This window comes from Phaethon lepturus, unplaced genomic scaffold (genome assembly GCF_000687285.1).
Source record: "Phaethon lepturus isolate BGI_N335 unplaced genomic scaffold, ASM68728v1 scaffold45031, whole genome shotgun sequence".
Taxonomy (NCBI): domain Eukaryota; kingdom Metazoa; phylum Chordata; class Aves; order Phaethontiformes; family Phaethontidae; genus Phaethon; species Phaethon lepturus.
The window spans coordinates 1-16,550 of record NW_010517901.1 but is presented as its reverse complement, the minus strand read 5'-3'; the positions used below and the strand labels follow the sequence as shown (position 1 = coordinate 16,550).

The 16,550-nt window shown below is 42.0% G+C and overlaps 1 protein-coding gene across 1 annotated transcript; it reads right to left on the bottom strand.

The window, feature by feature from the left end:
* Positions 1-235: 235 nt before the first annotated feature.
* LOC104615446 (kinesin heavy chain) lies at positions 236-15,414 on the bottom strand (the record flags this gene model as incomplete). Its single annotated transcript, XM_010296532.1, has 10 exons — positions 236-658; positions 2,100-2,316; positions 4,725-4,829; positions 5,528-5,599; positions 8,421-8,481; positions 9,103-9,204; positions 10,046-10,155; positions 11,526-11,602; positions 12,680-12,797; positions 15,226-15,414. Coding segments are annotated over 10 exons (1,158 nt in total), but the record flags the coding sequence as incomplete, so codon positions are not given.
* Between the last annotated feature and the right edge of the window lie 1,136 nt (positions 15,415-16,550).

Here is a 16,550-nt window from a genome sequence, read left to right as displayed (position 1 = left end):
TCAAGCCCTTGCAATTAAAGAAAAATATTTACATTTTTTTCTGAAGAGAGCTGAATAAGAGTGCAAAGCAAAAGAAACAAAAGTAAAGTTTGCCAAATCGTGACACTCAAATTCAGAAAGCTCTGTGCTGCTGCCACTCACGGCTGCTCTACCCCTGTCCTAGGCTGGAATACCACAAGATGGAAACATATTAATGTTACAGAAAGCAGAAAATTATATTGGCAGAAGGAACCTCTGGAACTCTATTTTTACTACATGAGTTTCACACCTCTATGTGTGAATTTCTGTAGATTTACCAGAGCATTTTAGTTTATTAAAAAAAGTTTTAACTGACAAGTCATTAAAATAAAAACTCTCAGCAGCAGCTTGCAAAGCATTCTAACAAGGCATTCCTCAAATTACTAATTTTCACAGTTAAATTATCAGCAAATGACACCTACTAAAACTAGAAAACGAATACTGTGGGTCTTCTAAAGTAAAAATGAAATACAAGAAAACTGTGTCATCAGTGAAAGAACAGATGAGTAAGGTACTCCAGTCTTACTTCTCGTCTATTTGGTGTTGTGATAGTAGCTGGAGTTTGACATCCCTCCCCCTCGGATGGCGTGGACAGCCGTTGGAGAAGACGCTGGGTAATGACCAGGGCGGATGGGCTTGGCTGCAGAGGAGAAGTAGGAAACGAAACAAGACATTCAGCTTTCACACAAGGTGTTCTACCTTAACCTTCTCCTTTAGTACAAACCCCATTGCCTCCAACCAAGGGGCTGTGCTGGGCAGAGTGGTCTGTAATCCAGCTCTGAGGAACATAGCGTTCCCTTCCCTCAGCCAACAACACACACATCCATTTTCTGCTTCTGACAGAGCCCATGCATGGCCCTCATGTCTGCAAAGATTATGGACTGTCTATACAACAGAGGGAAGTCACAACCCACTTGGTGGTCAGTGATGTACTTCCTATGTCCAATTTGACTATTTATATCACAGAATCATTAAGGTTGGAAAACACCATTAGGATCCTCAAGTCCAACCCTCAACCCAACACCCCCATGCCCACTAAACCATGTCCCGAAGTGCCACATCTACATGTTTTTTGAACACTTCTAGTGATGGTGACTCCACCACCTCCCTGGGAAGCCTGTTCCAATGTTTGACCACCCTCTCGGTGAAGAAATTTTTCTAGAAAAAATATTTTTTTTCCTAGAAAAAGAAGAAATATCTAGTCTAAACCTCCCCGGCACAACTTGAGGCTATTTCCTCTCGTTCTATCGCTGGTTACTTGGGAGAAGAGACCAACACCCACCTCACCACAACCCCCTTTCAGGTAGTTGTAGAGAGCAATGAGGTCTCCCTTCAGCCTCCTCTTCTCCAGACTGAACAACCCCAAAATATCATATACATCAATGAATGATATCAATATCATTCCTGAAGATGCTGAGACATAGCTGCCAATGGCTTTCTACAAGAGGTAGCATACATCAGGAAATATTGTGTGCTGCCTAATTCTCTTTCAGGTTTTACGACACCAGGATTAGCATCACCATCCAAAACATTATCCTTCTACTTTAGCAATTCCAACAAATCATTTAAAAAATTGCCCCATCTTAGACACCATTTGATTGTATACATCCATTCAGATTGCACCCTAAAGATATATCAAGCATCTGAATTATATAAGAAGATTTTTGATTCTACATAGTCCAAATTAAATCACGAAGAGGAGTAGTCAGGAAAAAAGAGAGGAAAGAACAAGGTCTAGAAACACAAGGAAAGAATGAAAGCAGAGAGAGAATATGTGGGGGAGGAAAACGAAAGTGAGAGACTAATTTAGAGAGACAAGTTTTCAGGTCACTAGAAGGGCACACAAGACCCATTATGCCATTTATTTACCGAGTTAAATAGCAGAGGCACTTTAAACTTTAGGTGGGGCAGATTCTATTAAAAAGTGAAGTCTTTGAAGGTTCCCGTGCAACAGAGGAGAAGCAGACCCTGTAGTTTGCCCTGGACTGCTGCTTTCAAAGCGCTCTCTATTTAAACATGAGCAAACAGCCCAACCATGAAGTCTGTGAGCAACCACTAACCCTTTAGCTCCATGTCCTTACCAATTTGAGCAGAGTGTGCTCTCCGTGCCATGTTTTTGGCTCTCACAGCCTCCTTAATGCGATCTACCTCCTGCTGGTACCGTTTGCGGTCTCGCATGGCGTTCTCCTTTGCCTCCTTCAGTGCGCTCTCCAGGGCCTTAACTCTCTCTGCCGTAGCTCTAAGTCGTTTTTCCAGCTTAGGAAGCTCACAACGAAGATCTGCATTATCACGTACCAGCTGCAAGAAAAGGTTTCAAAGATATCCTGTGAGAAACTATGGGAAAGGTCCTCTTACAAGGAGAGGCAGAAAATACCACCGATTCCTCTTCACACCTTGTATGCTATGAATTCCAGGAATGACTGTAAAAAGCTTATGTCAAAGACATAATTTTCCAGAAAGATGAAAGAAGTGAGTTTACTCCATTCAACAGAACTTCACACATCTGATCCTGGAGGACGAGAGCTCTGGGACAAACCCTGCTACTACGATACCGACTTCTCTAGACATTAAGAGCAAGTGTGGCAGCAACTCTGCATTTTGGAACGCAGAAATGCCTGGCATTTCACGAATACTTGATCACCTCATTATTTCAAAATGGCAATGCTTAAATATGGCTTATAGACAACACTGGGTATCATGAAAAATTTATCAGCTCCACTGGTTATGGCACCCTTCCCTATTTGTTCCCTACTCAAGCATATGGGAAAATTGGAAACTTCAATGCCTCAAACATTGCTAAGAAACTTAAGGCCTGTAGCTATAAATGTGATGATTATACGCAACTTCAAATTCATGTACTTCCTCAATTAAATATGAACCTGAGCAAGATCTATCGATTATCAGAATAACATCTAACTACACTTGCAACAATAGCCAAGACACAGAACTGATTTTTTCATAAATAAAAAAATTGATGCAAACAGTTCGAAAATCCAGTATGACTTCTACTGCACAGATTATACTGCTACTATAAGTCAACAGAAAACTGTTCCAAAGGTATGATTCTCCCTTTTCTGGAGTAAAGGGAGGAAAGTGGTTTAACTACCACATTAATAATAGACTAAAGCAACAGCACGTACTAACATTCATACGTTGTTTGACAATCAAAATGTTTTACACCTGCTAGTCCAGGCTTAGTGCCAGAAGAGAAATACAAATAAAGCTAAAAAAAAAAAGTCACAATGTGCTTTTTCTGCAAGTGTTGAACCCTTGTTCTACCAAACAGTTATGATATGAAATAAGAGCAGGATGATATCACATTCAGGTCAAGTCCAATGTCATTCCTCCCTTTAGGTTTCTTATGAGATATGGACTCCTAATTGGTTTTGAGTAAATATACGCTAATGAGAGCTATAAAAATCCAAATCTGAAAACCCAGCAGATGCATGAACTGAGTGCAAAAAAGGCAAAACAGTAAAAGGAAAAACACTCCTAACATGTCCCAGTTTCCACATTCAGAAACTAGGTCTTTAAACCATCTGTTCACTGGGAATCTCAAAATACTGAACCTTAGCGAACGCGTGTCATGGTCCAGCACTGCTTGCTTTTTTGGCACTTCCACAGGAATAAAGCAAATCTCGGAGAACACTGAGTCTCACTAATAACAGACTCAGAAGCTGCGCTGGAGAATGTTATGTCACTATTCAAAAATGAAATCAAAAGTACCCGTACTACTTTGTGCTCCACACCTGAACAGTGGGACACAGTACAGAAATACCGACAGCTGACGAGGGTGGAAGCATACTTACTGGCAGAAATGATCCAGTTTTATCTAACGAGGTGCTACCTAGATATACACACACACCCCACTGATACATACACACTTCCAGTAAGCAGGTGGTAAGTCTCTTTCCTTGACGTATACCCGAGACACTGGCCTACCACACATCCCCTCCACCCCGCATTTGCACGGTGAGTACCTAGGGTGAAGGGCTCTCCGTAGCCCTTGTCTCTCTGAACAGCAGGATTACAAACGGAACGGGAACTCCATGAATGAGGGAGGAGACAGAGATGGACATGCCCAGAAATGGCCAACCTCAGCATCCTGGGGAGGCATCAGCCCTTAAGCTGCACAAAAACCCCTCTATTTCTTTGCTTTCCATATCTGCTGGTTGACTCCACTCATGTCACCTCCAAGGGTGCCTCTAAGCAGCTTTAGACCAGGAGTCAAAACTGGGGATGCACAATCCATCTAGAAACCAGCTATCAGCACCCAAGGTAGTAACAAACACTCTATTCTGGTTTTTATGCATTATACCAATACAGTGACTAGCAGTCTTGCCAAAACTGCTAGAGTCTGTTTTCACAGAAAAAAATAATTGTCCATTTTAACATATTGATAAGAAGTACAGGTAGTAGGAAGAGCAGCTCTACCACCAACTCTTAATGCCAACAACTTTACTTGAGAACGTCCTCAGACAGTACCTGTTACCTTCCAAAATTATATTTTTAAATATAAAAAAGTATTTTTTTAAAAAAAAGGTAATTTGTAATACTACAGAACAGTGATGCATGCAAAGTTCTTCCCATAGGTGAATTTTCAGAGGCAATTACTATTAATCAATGAAAAAAAACACAATAGCTTTTGATCTAATAGTAACTAGGCACCGGAAGGAAGGAGAGAAAGGAGGAAGGAGAGCCCCTACCTGTTTGTGAACCTTTGTAAGCTGTTCCAGGTTGTTCTCAAGAAAGGAAATTTTCTGCTTCTGCGCAGCACTTCCACCTCCATCATCGCTGTCAAGTTCAACGCTCTGCACAGACAGTTGCAGTATTCAGCAAAGCCAGGCAGAAACTCAAGGGGAAGCTCAGGTCTTTTGTAAATTTAAGCTTCCCAAAGGCAGAAATGTCTTACAGAGCCCCAAATTAAAGACAGTTTACATGTTCATTTGATATTTAAGAGCCACATTCCCCACTACACAAAAAATACACTATTCTTACTAAACAATTAGGGGGGGCGATCAGGAATAGATGGTACTCTAAATACTCAATCAAACTTCAAAGGACTGAAAAGCGTTGCGAAGCCTTTGACTATGCAGCTTCAGACTCTTCTTCAAGAGTTAAAAATACATTAATTTCTGCCAAATAATAACTTCGCCAGGAAAAGGCTGACTATTCACAAGCCCATAGAAAGGGCCGCAGCATTCAGTGTAGCGTAAGTTAGTGCAAGTTATATGGAGTAATTTCTGGTACCTATTAATACCATCTTTGAGAATTTTGTAACTGAACTAAATCGGATTGGTTCATTTCACTTAACCACCAAGACTTGTCCTTAACAAATTAGGACCAAATAAAGCTAATAAACAGCTGAACAGTTTTAATCTTATTACTCACTGTTACTGAAAAAGACAGCAACCCGTTTTGTAACAACATGCACTAAGGGCTTCCAGCAAATCACAAGAATACTGCAAAAAAAGAGAAGTCTACGGTTTAAAAGAGTATATAATCTTACTTTTTTAACGCGGGTGGTGAGATCTTGCACAAACAGCTTGCGTAGGTTGTGAAGAGTCTGAAGTTCTCTTGCCTGGAATCAAAATAATAATAAAAAACCCCACAAGCCAGTAAGACACAGTGGATCCTCTCAGGTAAAAAATCAGGTAGAACAGATCTGAGTAGATAATATGACTTTATTGTGATTTACTTATAGAGATGTACCAGCCAGTAGGTATATGCAGCTCACAGAGAGGCAGAGCCCACGCTGTTCCCCACTGAAGAGCTCTTGCACCTCCCAAGGTGTTCACCACACCAAAGATACTTTGGAAAATATGTCGACTTTGTCTTAGGGAAACAACAGCAGAAAGCTGAAGTCTCACAAGTTGGCCACTGTTACACACATCGAGTGATGTGAAAGAGCTCTGGATTCCCTCTACAGCAAATGCACTGGCCCGCTATGAATGCTTATTGCTGGGCACTTCAAGATGCTTTTTAAGTTTTGGCAAAAACCCAGGCCCAGGCTTTCCCAGCTTTTTTGTATGAATCGACTTCTCGGGGTCAGTGAAATAATCACCTTACTGGAGATGTGACACAAGGAGTGGCAGCCCTGCACCTACTCCTGAAGGAAGGAAGCACTAAACCATTTGCAGGAAAGGAAACTATACGGATAGGCAGTTCACCCCAACCCCATACTGCACCGAAGCCATGCTGAAGAGAACTGTCTTTCCAAAGTTGCTAAGAGCAACTTTAGCTTTTCCGTTTATGCTTATAAACTGGCAGACAGGAATTTAAATGACTTAATAAGCTCCACCCCGACTACAAGCTTTTGAACTCAAATATTTTATTTTTCTCTCTCAAAAGAAAAAGGCAAAACTGACGAGAAACCAAAACCAAGAAGCTTCTTTCATGGACAGCTAGAAACTACATCACAAGCACAGCTTACTTATGTTGAGTGATGTGGTACCCAGAAGAAGCACCGTGTGCCATTCGAAGTCAAACAGCCGCAGAGCACACACCTCCCCCAGAACTCCCATTCGGGGTGCTGCCCCAGCAGACCTCCAACCCTGTCACCCCCTCCCACACACGCCCTGCTTTTGCTTTCTCACCAGCCCAGCACTGGGAAGGAGAACAAGTCAAAGCAAAGGCAGTAGCTGTGTTCCCACCAAGACTGTCCAGAGAATCATAGAATCTCTGGCGGGACCTGTCAAGGCCATCTAGTCCACCCCCCCGCCATGAGCAGGGACATCCCCAACTCGACCAGGTTGCTCAGAGCCCCGTCCAGCCTGACCTGGGATGTTTCCAGGGATGGGGCGTCGACCACCTCTCTGGGCAACCTGGGCCAGGGGTTCACCACCCTCACGGTGAAAAATTTCTTCCTTAGATCTAGTCTGAATCTGCCTTCTTTTGGTTTAAAGCTTGTCCTACCGCTGCAGTTCCTTGTAAAAAATCCGTCCCCATCTTTCCTATAAGCCCCCTCTCACCCCGGCAGCTGCAGGAAGGTCTCCCCGGAGCCTTCTCTGCTCCAGGCTGAGCCCCCCCAGCTCTCCCAGCCTGTCCTCCCAGCAGAGCTGTTCCAGCCCTCGGAGCGGTGCTGGGGCCTCCTCTGGCCCCGCTCCAGCAGGTCCGTGTCTCTCCTGTGCCGAGGGCTCCGGAGCTGGATGCAGCACTGCAGGGGGGTCTCCCCAGAGCGGGGCAGAGGGGCAGAACCCCCTCCCTCGCCCTGCTGGCCACGTGGCTTTGGGTGCAGCCCAGGATACAGTTGGCTTCTGGGCTGCGAGTGCTTATGTCCATCATCCCTCCCTTCTCAAAGTAATCACCCCAGTGACACACAGTGCCTGTGGAGCCTGATGGAGCCCCCTTACCAGCGGCAGGTATGAGCCACCACCATTTGGCCTTTGATGGCTCATGTTTTCTTGTAATTTGCTATGCTTGACTTTTAATTCCTGTCGCAGTAATTATTAAAACTCTAACAAATTGAATAAAATTTTGTTGTAAGATAGTTCAAGGATGTTTATTCAAAAATTAAAAAAAAAACATCTGGGTTTCTGTAAGCTGACGGCATCGTACTGCCTAACTGTGATTTCCAGCTGTCTTACTTATTCGGTGTACGGGGCAAATCAAGTCTACATGCAAAGTATCTGACAAGTACAGTTCATATCAGAAAGGCTGGTTAAATCTGTCCCTCGCATGAGTTTCTTTTAACAAGGGTTATATCTGGGGGAGCTATCAGGAGCCAAAGCTGAAAGGACCAGAATAGTTCAGCTTCAGTAATGCACTCTAATTGATCCTGAGGCCCCTATAAGCTTAATTTTTAAAGCATCACATAGAGGAGAAAATGCTGCTTTTGAATTAATAACCATGTTAACACTAGCAAAAAATCACTGTATGATGCTCCTAAACCAGCTATGGTTTTGACCAGCTTCTGAGATCTTTGAGAAGGCTTGCATATTTTAAAACAGATAAAACTGAAGCTTCCAACAAAACTGTGCAGCAACAGCTTCAGGACTGGTGTCATCCATCATAGACTGCATTTTTAACGTTGCATGCACAACATCATATTTCTCCACAAGCTTTTACACTGGTCAAGTTCGAGTCAGGTATGTATCACTTTATTGTAGCTACACTACCCAGTAGGCTGATTATTTCAGGTGATTTGAAGGAACAAGGACAGCAAAACAAAGAGTGCCGGTAGACTTACCAGTGACAGCTTATTCACAGGAGGCAACAATAATAGTACTTAATCTTAAATTTTAAAATCCAATCTCACCATTTGGCGAAATGCACAAATTTAGCCTATTATGAATATTAAATAGCCTTATTAAATAGCCTATATTGGTAATTTCCTTGGGCACAGATACAAGTGATGAAGACCTAGGGGGGAAAAAGCTCAGTAAAGTGTAATTAAGACATACCACTGTTTCCTCCAGCCCCTTAAGATCTTCTCTTGCTTGTTCCCTTTTATCATTAAGCAGTCTAGAAAGATCACAACATTAAACACAAATCAAAATTGTTGAAGTCATATAAAACAGAAGAGAATCAATCAACATTCAGTTTGAGTAAAACATCTGCAGATACGAGCAAATCGTACATCTCTCTGCATCTGTAATTATGCTTTCGACTGTCCCAAATATGCAGCTTTCTCACATGGAATGGCTAGGCACCATCTCAATTTTGTGTGTCCACACATGAAATTTTTGTTTCTCATTTCCAGGAAAGGCTTTTACTCAAATGTCTGATATATTACTTAAAAAACAAAACCCAAAAAAGCCCACCCAACACCCCCAACTTCTTTCTTGTTTGTTTTTGCTATGCATTAAGGAATGAGGGATTTAACACTTGCTATGATATTTCATAAAACCAGAGCTCTAAAAACATCTTTTTTGGCAAGTATAAAATGCACTCTTGAAAAACCTATGATATAAAAATATGGAGTAATTGGTAAACAGTTATTAGCACTGTCTGTTGGTTTTGTTACTGAAATGACATTTTCAGTGTGAATATTTCAATGCAAATGCAACTCACTAGCACATCTCCTGTGGGCACCTTGAGAGACACTATATTCAAGGACACCAGATGAGAAAACTGTTGACTTACATGAGCTTTTCCAGCTTCATTTCTCTCTCCTGGTCCTCAATTTTTAATTTATCATAATCAGCACTCAGTTTCTCTTGTTCCAGTTGCAGCTTCTGATTCATACTAGAATGCAAAAGAAGTCATCAGTACAGCTCAGACCGGAACCCCATAAACAAGGGTGGGTAAATCTCCATAAACAAAATGGGGTTACACAGAGAAAGTAAAGTTGTAGATCTCTACTGAAAAATTCTGGAAGAAATTAAGTGTAAAGAATCTGAAGAATGATATTTCAAAATATTTGAGAATTAAATTCAGTGGCTTGCTGCCTTTATCTTAAAGGACACAAACTGTTCTTGCAATCTTTCTGTCCCGCTTCCTCACGTTTCTCATTTCCCTATTATTAGTCTTTGGCCACACAATAAATATGATGAAAGAATGAGCACTACATCAGGTTTGCCTAGATTATGAACACTGACTAAAAGAAGAGTAGAGGAGCAAAGAATTCCATTTTTCAAGTGCTGGAGTTTCTGAGTAACAGAGTTATACTGCTGTGTCAGGAAGAAATATTAAGGGTTTGAAAATGGGACACATTCAAGTCACCCAGACTTTCAGAAAGTCTGTGGCAGGACTAGTTGCTATCAGGGGCCCTCAAAACCTTTATCTTTTAAAATCTTTTCTCCTCCAAGCTTCTCTTACCTACTGACCTCCAGGTGTAACATTATTCTTTCTTTTTCCTCTTTATAATTTTATGGACTTATTAAAGCTCCACAGTAAAGAACTAGGCACTACAATCCACCATGCAAAATAATTAGAGGGTGGGCTGTTGCATGTAAGGATATCACTTTCTGTAAGACACCAAAATACGTAGACATCAATTAAAACTAACAAAGCCAACCCCAGAACATCCCTATGGTGCCACAGAACAGGGCAGGAACAGAGAAAGCGATGGAGCGAGTCAACATACTCTCTGATTTCATCGATTATTTTCTGCTTCTCTTCAATTTCATCCCTCAGCCGGGACAGCTGCTTCTGGTGGGCTTCCCTGTGACTCTCCATCTGCTGCTCCAGGGCCTTCTGCAGCGTGCAAAAAACAGAGCCATACGTGAAACAGCAATCAGGTAACACACAGCTAAGCTTCCTTCTTCCGTGTCAGCTAAACCAACCTATCTTTCTGGATTTGAGTGAAGCTTAGCAAATCAGGTTAATTCAGGAATCTGCCTGATATATCTTTCTCTGATTACAAAACTGTGCAGCTACTCATCCACACATTTAATTCGGACAATGTACACCAGTTTCTACTCATTTCCTTGCAAAAACTATCGCATGTGAAAGCCAGGGTCTTGGCATATCAAGTGCCAAGAATGACACTGGTTTTTACCAGTTCTCTATTATTTCACCTGTTTATTCACCAAGAAAATACATGTACAGCTAGACCTGAGACAGAAATAAAACCTGAAACACCCTACCCCTCTCTGAGAATTGTTTATCCACAGTCCTGTTATTCAAATTCTAGGATTAGAGATATCTCAAATAGTAAGAAAAACTTAATGCATGCCTTTAGATGGCTAATAAAAGATTGGCTTTTTTCTTCCAGCTGCAACGAATAATTCTACATACAACTGCTTTAATACTTAAACTTTTTATAATGGAGGTAAAAGTTCTGAGGCTGACAAACTTCTATCACTATCCTTGTAAAATTATATTTTTCCTTTTATGCAATTTGCAACCCCATCAGAAACACAACTCGCACGTTATTGCCTAACATTTCTTCTTTGCATTCCAATGGAAGAAGAAAATACCAGAAAACACGTTTATATTTCATTATTATTTCTAGGAGATAGACAGAATTCTTGCTAAGCAATTTGGGAAAGTGGTCTGGCCTCTTTTTTATCAAGTACCTAAATTATGTTAACCCCAGTATTCCGATTCATTACTTCACAAATTGACTTTCAGCAAAGTTCCACTGGCAACAAAAAATCAGAGTAACATAGAAGTGAATCAATATAATTTTTCACTTGTATATAACAAAACTGTTCTCAACTATGGATGCAATATACTGGCTTTTATATTTTGGTTGTCTGTTTGTGTGATTTGAGGAACCCGGGCACCTCCAATTCGGCAAACATGGTCCACCACATGTCTCTACTCTTTGAAGCTACCTCAGCTTACAAACTGGTCTCAGAAGACACACTCACCTCAGATATTCACACTATGACTTACTTTTTTTGCCATCATCTGGTCAACAACCTCAATACTAGCAAGTTCTCTAATTCCACATTGCAAAGGTTGCTCAATTACACGAGGTCAGGTTTTCTAACAGAGGCTGAAAGTGTTTTCTAAAAGCACACAACATGTGCAGGAAGAAAATAATCACACCCTAATTATCAGCTTAAAGAACGATCTCACTGAGAAATGCCTTCTAAAATTGCCACACCCCATACTACCTTCATCTCCTCTGCGTCCTGAAGCCGGGTCAGATGCTCCTTCTCCTTATCCTTGAAACTGACTTCGTGCATTTTTTCTGTTTCAAGTTGGAGACAGTTGAGAATTAACCGCACGGTTCCAGGACAGGCTACATCCAGCCATTTAAAAAAAACAACCAGTTCCTCTTTTTGCAGGGGGCACGGGAGCAGGGGAGACAGCTTTGGAGGGGCAGAAACAGCCACGGTTTGCAGTACCCACACTGTGACCATACTGCTCAAACCCCCTTTTCCTTTACTAACAGGCCACATCGTTTTCAGCCCACCCAGCACCTTTCCAACCTACCCTTGTTTCCCTACTTATCGCAATCCTCCTTGTCCCCGTTCACTTTCTGCTGGGAAACGGTGCCTCCAGAACCATTTCTTATGAGTGGAGTAGGAAGATCAGGAGATGGAATAAAAAATTATAGTCTAAAAATGCAGGAGGTGTTAAAAAAAAAAGGTATTGTCACCACCTGCTGCTCCCAGAGACAGAGAAGTTCCCTTGTGCAGAAATCCACAATACAGTTGAGGCTACTAGGTCACATTGTAATTATACATAAACCAGGAGCTTAACAATGCTACAAGAACTGCTTTTGATACACATTTTCCACATTAAAACAGAAGAGGAAAAAAACAGTAATTATTAAAATGAAATCAGCTGGATCCTATATAGGAGGTAGGAAAGACACACCTCTACTTGACCCTAAGGGAAGCAGCTTCGGGCAGGACATTTGCCAGAGGGACAACTGAAATTAGATGAATATCCAAGAATTTTACAGAATAGAGATTTAGCAAGATTGATTGGTACCACTTGGCTAAAGTATTTGGTGGTGGGTTTTTTTATTTCTCACATCATTAAAGCACAAGGTAAAGCTTCTCATAAAGTTTTTGATTCTTTTGAAAAAAAATTAAGTTTCTCTGTATTTTGTGAATGGATTAGGCTGAAGGGATAATTCTTTTTTTATCTGAAGAGCAATATACTACAAGGAAGTGCAATGTGTTAAACATTCTGAATCACAATTTTACGTCTTCACTGCAAAATACTATGCAGACAATAAAACGTTGTAGGACTACTGTACATATGATACTTCAGCCAATACTGAATTTTCTAAGATATGGTAAAGTAACTGTTGTACCTTGAGCACGTAACTTGGCAAGTTCTTCATTGAGAGAGTCCTGTGACTCTTCCAGCTGCCTTCTCTTCTGCTCCATATTTTGCATGTAGTCTGTAAGGGACTTGATCTTTGCTTCATGCTTTAAAGACAAGGGGAATAGTAATGAGACATAAGTACGACAGCTTGTTACCCAGGAATTCAGGTACTGTGCTACATAAAGGAGGAAAAATAGAAAGCTCTCCACATGCAGAGCTGATGACTAGGAGAAAATACAGCAGAAGTTCTAAGAAGGAGCTAATGGACTAAAACAGACCACATTCTTAAAGGTCAGACTTAGTAGCCCAAGACCTATACTCAACAGTGCAGGTAGTAATTCCAAAACATCACTGGAAGCTCATGACTTGGTGTTAAGCAAACAGCAGCAGCTTTCTAAAACCAGATGAACACTGGGCTTCTGACAAGGCTTCCTGGATGCTTCCACCTGCAGAAGCTCAGATCAACCTTCCCCAGCCATCTTGATCATTTGTTTCTTGCTAACATCCTTTTGAACTAGAAGGGCTTATGTCTAAATAGAAACTAGTGAAGAACGTAGCGAAAACATTAAAAATTGAATGAAAATTTTCTAATTTGGGGATAAAATTAAGATACTGTCTGGGAGTTATTATGTCATGTTAATAAGGCCACTGAAGCAGTTGTGGTTCACTGTTCTTAAAGCTCACCTCAGCAGAGAGGGGTTGAGACCTCTGGGTTGGTGCTACTGAAAGATCACACTTAGAGAGGAGTAATCCTTAGAAGGAACTTAAAATAGTTCAGACCCTCCTGACACCGAGGTCTCCAGGAAGGGAAAGGCGCGTGCCTGAGCTGCACGCTTTGGGCAGTAAGTCCTCCAATAGATTCCTAAACCTGATGAGAAATTTGTCCAACTCCTACCTTGGCTCCAAATGTTCTGGCCCCAAAATGGAGACGCTTGGTATGGCACACAGCGGTGATGCACCATTTTATGGATCAGTTTAACAGTGTAACCCTCTGACATGGCGTTGCCATTGGTAGTAACAGGCCACCAGCTTTGGACTGAGTTTGCAAGGCCTCAGGACTGACACTTGCCAGGCTTCATCTCTCTGAGCTCTTCCTGACCTGCCTTGCAGCTTTTCTTCTTTTCTTTTCTCTTCTTTTCCTTGGTGGCTTTATAGATAAGGTGCTTTTGCCCATTAACAAGATTTTGAGCATAACAACACCCGGCTTCTTGCTAGTTTTAAACACAGACAGGCCTCGATATGCACGTAGATGTAGAACCTCCAAAAAGCCAAGGCGATCACCTGCTTAAGAGTATTTCCGCTTGGTTTCTTCACCATATGAACATACAGTACTTGGATAAATCTCTCAAATCCTAAACCTCCACTCTCCTGCCTGTAAATAGGTACTGAGGACAACAGTTAGGTCATGCTTGTGACAATCTCTGAGCATTGAAGCTCTCTGTGACTCCAGTGTAAGAGAACAAACACCAACCTCACCGAGGCAGCCGGGCTGTCTTCCACTCACTCCTTCACCAGGTCAGCATAAGCCAACGCCACGGCTGAAAGAGGCTGTCCCGCTGCCGAGACCTTTATACCCAGCTCTGTGTTCCTGCTCCTCTCCTACAGAAGCATGCATACAGCTGCTTTGCGAGTCAAGCCTTAATCCGCTTTACTAATGCAAGTTCCCAAGGAAAGGGAGAAGCACGGGTTGGCAGGATGACTTCCTTCAGTGGCCATGCCAGCCGAGTGTCTACTTTAAGACAGGATGAAAAGTAGTTTTGACTTAACCTTTTTGGACAGCCAGTACCCTCAGGACTCCAGCCTCCCTGTAATACCAAGAAGCTTTATTAAGCTGAAGCTTCCAGCTTCAGCTTTATTAAGTAAAACTTAATAAAGACATTCTGCTGCAGGACAAGAGGGTATCCTTGCTCCAAGTTTTATTAGACTAACTGGTAGCAAATGAAACACAGTAAACTGTATCGTCCCCTCCCCTTCACATGTCCACTTGAAAGCAGCTGAGTATGTCAAAACAGTTAGCCCCCTCTCCTGCAGCAAGCATCACTGCTTCGAACTGCCACCCACTGCGATGCCCTCCTACCACCTGGATTTCTATCTTATATAGTAACGTTTTCCATAATTTATTATTTTATCCATTGCTGCCTAGCTATCTTGTTCGCATCCTGACAGACCAGATATGGGGTGCTCTCCAGATGTTTTGCTAGTAAACCATACAATGCTTCCTTTCTCAGGTTTTAAAGTGAGGGTACAAGATATAAATTCATGCAGAGGAAATCACTCTGAGGAGGATTTTTAGCATTATGCCATACAACACATTTTGCGATCTACAGGAGGACACAATCTTGCCACAGAACGTGCTGAAAAACATTAAGGGGAGGAATGGGAGAAGAGAGAAAAGAAACAACAAAACAGACAAGAGAAACACCACTCTGCTCCCCGAAGTCTCATTTCTTGCTCCTAGCACACACATTTCATGAGGAAGGAGGTTGAGAAAGTCATCAAACCTGCAAAGAGACAAGGAAGGAACAAACGTACTTGTGAAATGAGGAGCTGGCAAGCTGCAAGCTCCCTCTCGCTGGCGTTCATCTTCCTGTTGGAGTCTATCTGGGCACTCTCCAACTGCTTGCTGCGGTTCACCAGGGACTTCACCTCAGACTTCATCTTGCTGATGTAAAGCCGTGCCATGGTGAACTCCTCCTCAATCACCCCATTCACATCTGCTAACTAAAGACACAGAAGATTGCAGTCTTGAAGGTGTGGTTCTTACAGGTAAGTCAACGCAAAGTAGTCTTCCTCCTGTGAAACTCTCGTCTAGAGCTAGGAAGCCTCTGTGAAAGCACAGCAGCCCCCACAGACCTTCAGGTCAGCTTTAAACATGTTATACCACTCTGTTTCGTACAATCTTCACTGATGAGCCTCCAAAGTGAGAAATTAAGGCTTGCGCTCACAGAGTGCTTCATCACCTAAAATAATCAATCAAGCCCACCAGCATGGCAAGAGCATACTTTGAAGAAACCTCATGTCACCAGCACAGGAAATTTTCCTTCTTTCAAACTGCTAAAAGCTGAAAAGCATTTTCAAAGTACTCCTTAAAGAAGCCTCCTTTTGAAGGGTTGTGCTTCTTCAATAAGGAGCTGTAAGACAGACATGGGTCTGGAAATCTCACCTGGCAAGAGAAAAGTAAACACTCTCATCTCTAAGTATTAGTATCATTCTGTTTATACATAATTTCCTTCCCCAGTTTAATGTGGTGCCTTTTATTTCTATTCTTTCTCTTAATAATTTTTCTTCAACTACTTAAAATTCATGTGACCCACTGATGAGCTGCGAAGGTTCTCCTTGAGCGAGCATATGGCTACCAATTTCATAGGCTTTTCGCCTTTTTCCCAGCACGGCCAAGGGGAAGGTAACATGCGCTGTATCTTCTCCCAACAGCCAAAAAAAAAAGTGACTTCTTCCAAAACCCTCAGTCTACTCTGAAATTAAGACACACTTTGAGAAGATGCTAATTGCCAAGAAATTTGAAATTATTCTTCTAAAAGCTTCTCAATCTGGCCTTATTTACACTGACAGCTGTTCTGTAAAATGCTGACATCTTAGTTACTATAAAAATTTCTATTAAACAGCCTCTGCCTCCATTTTCAAAGATTTCATCTTGCAGCTCCTATTACAGCGGCCACCAGAGGTTGCTGTAACATCTCGCAAAGTCTGGTCTTGTGGTCCTGGCATAACCACACCAGTCAACAGGAACCACGTCCTCTGCAGTAAGAGTGAGCTGGAGCATCTGTTGATCTAAGGAGGCTTTAGCAGGATATCAACAACTCTCAGAGTCAACTCAAAGCACTCCAGCCACACACACG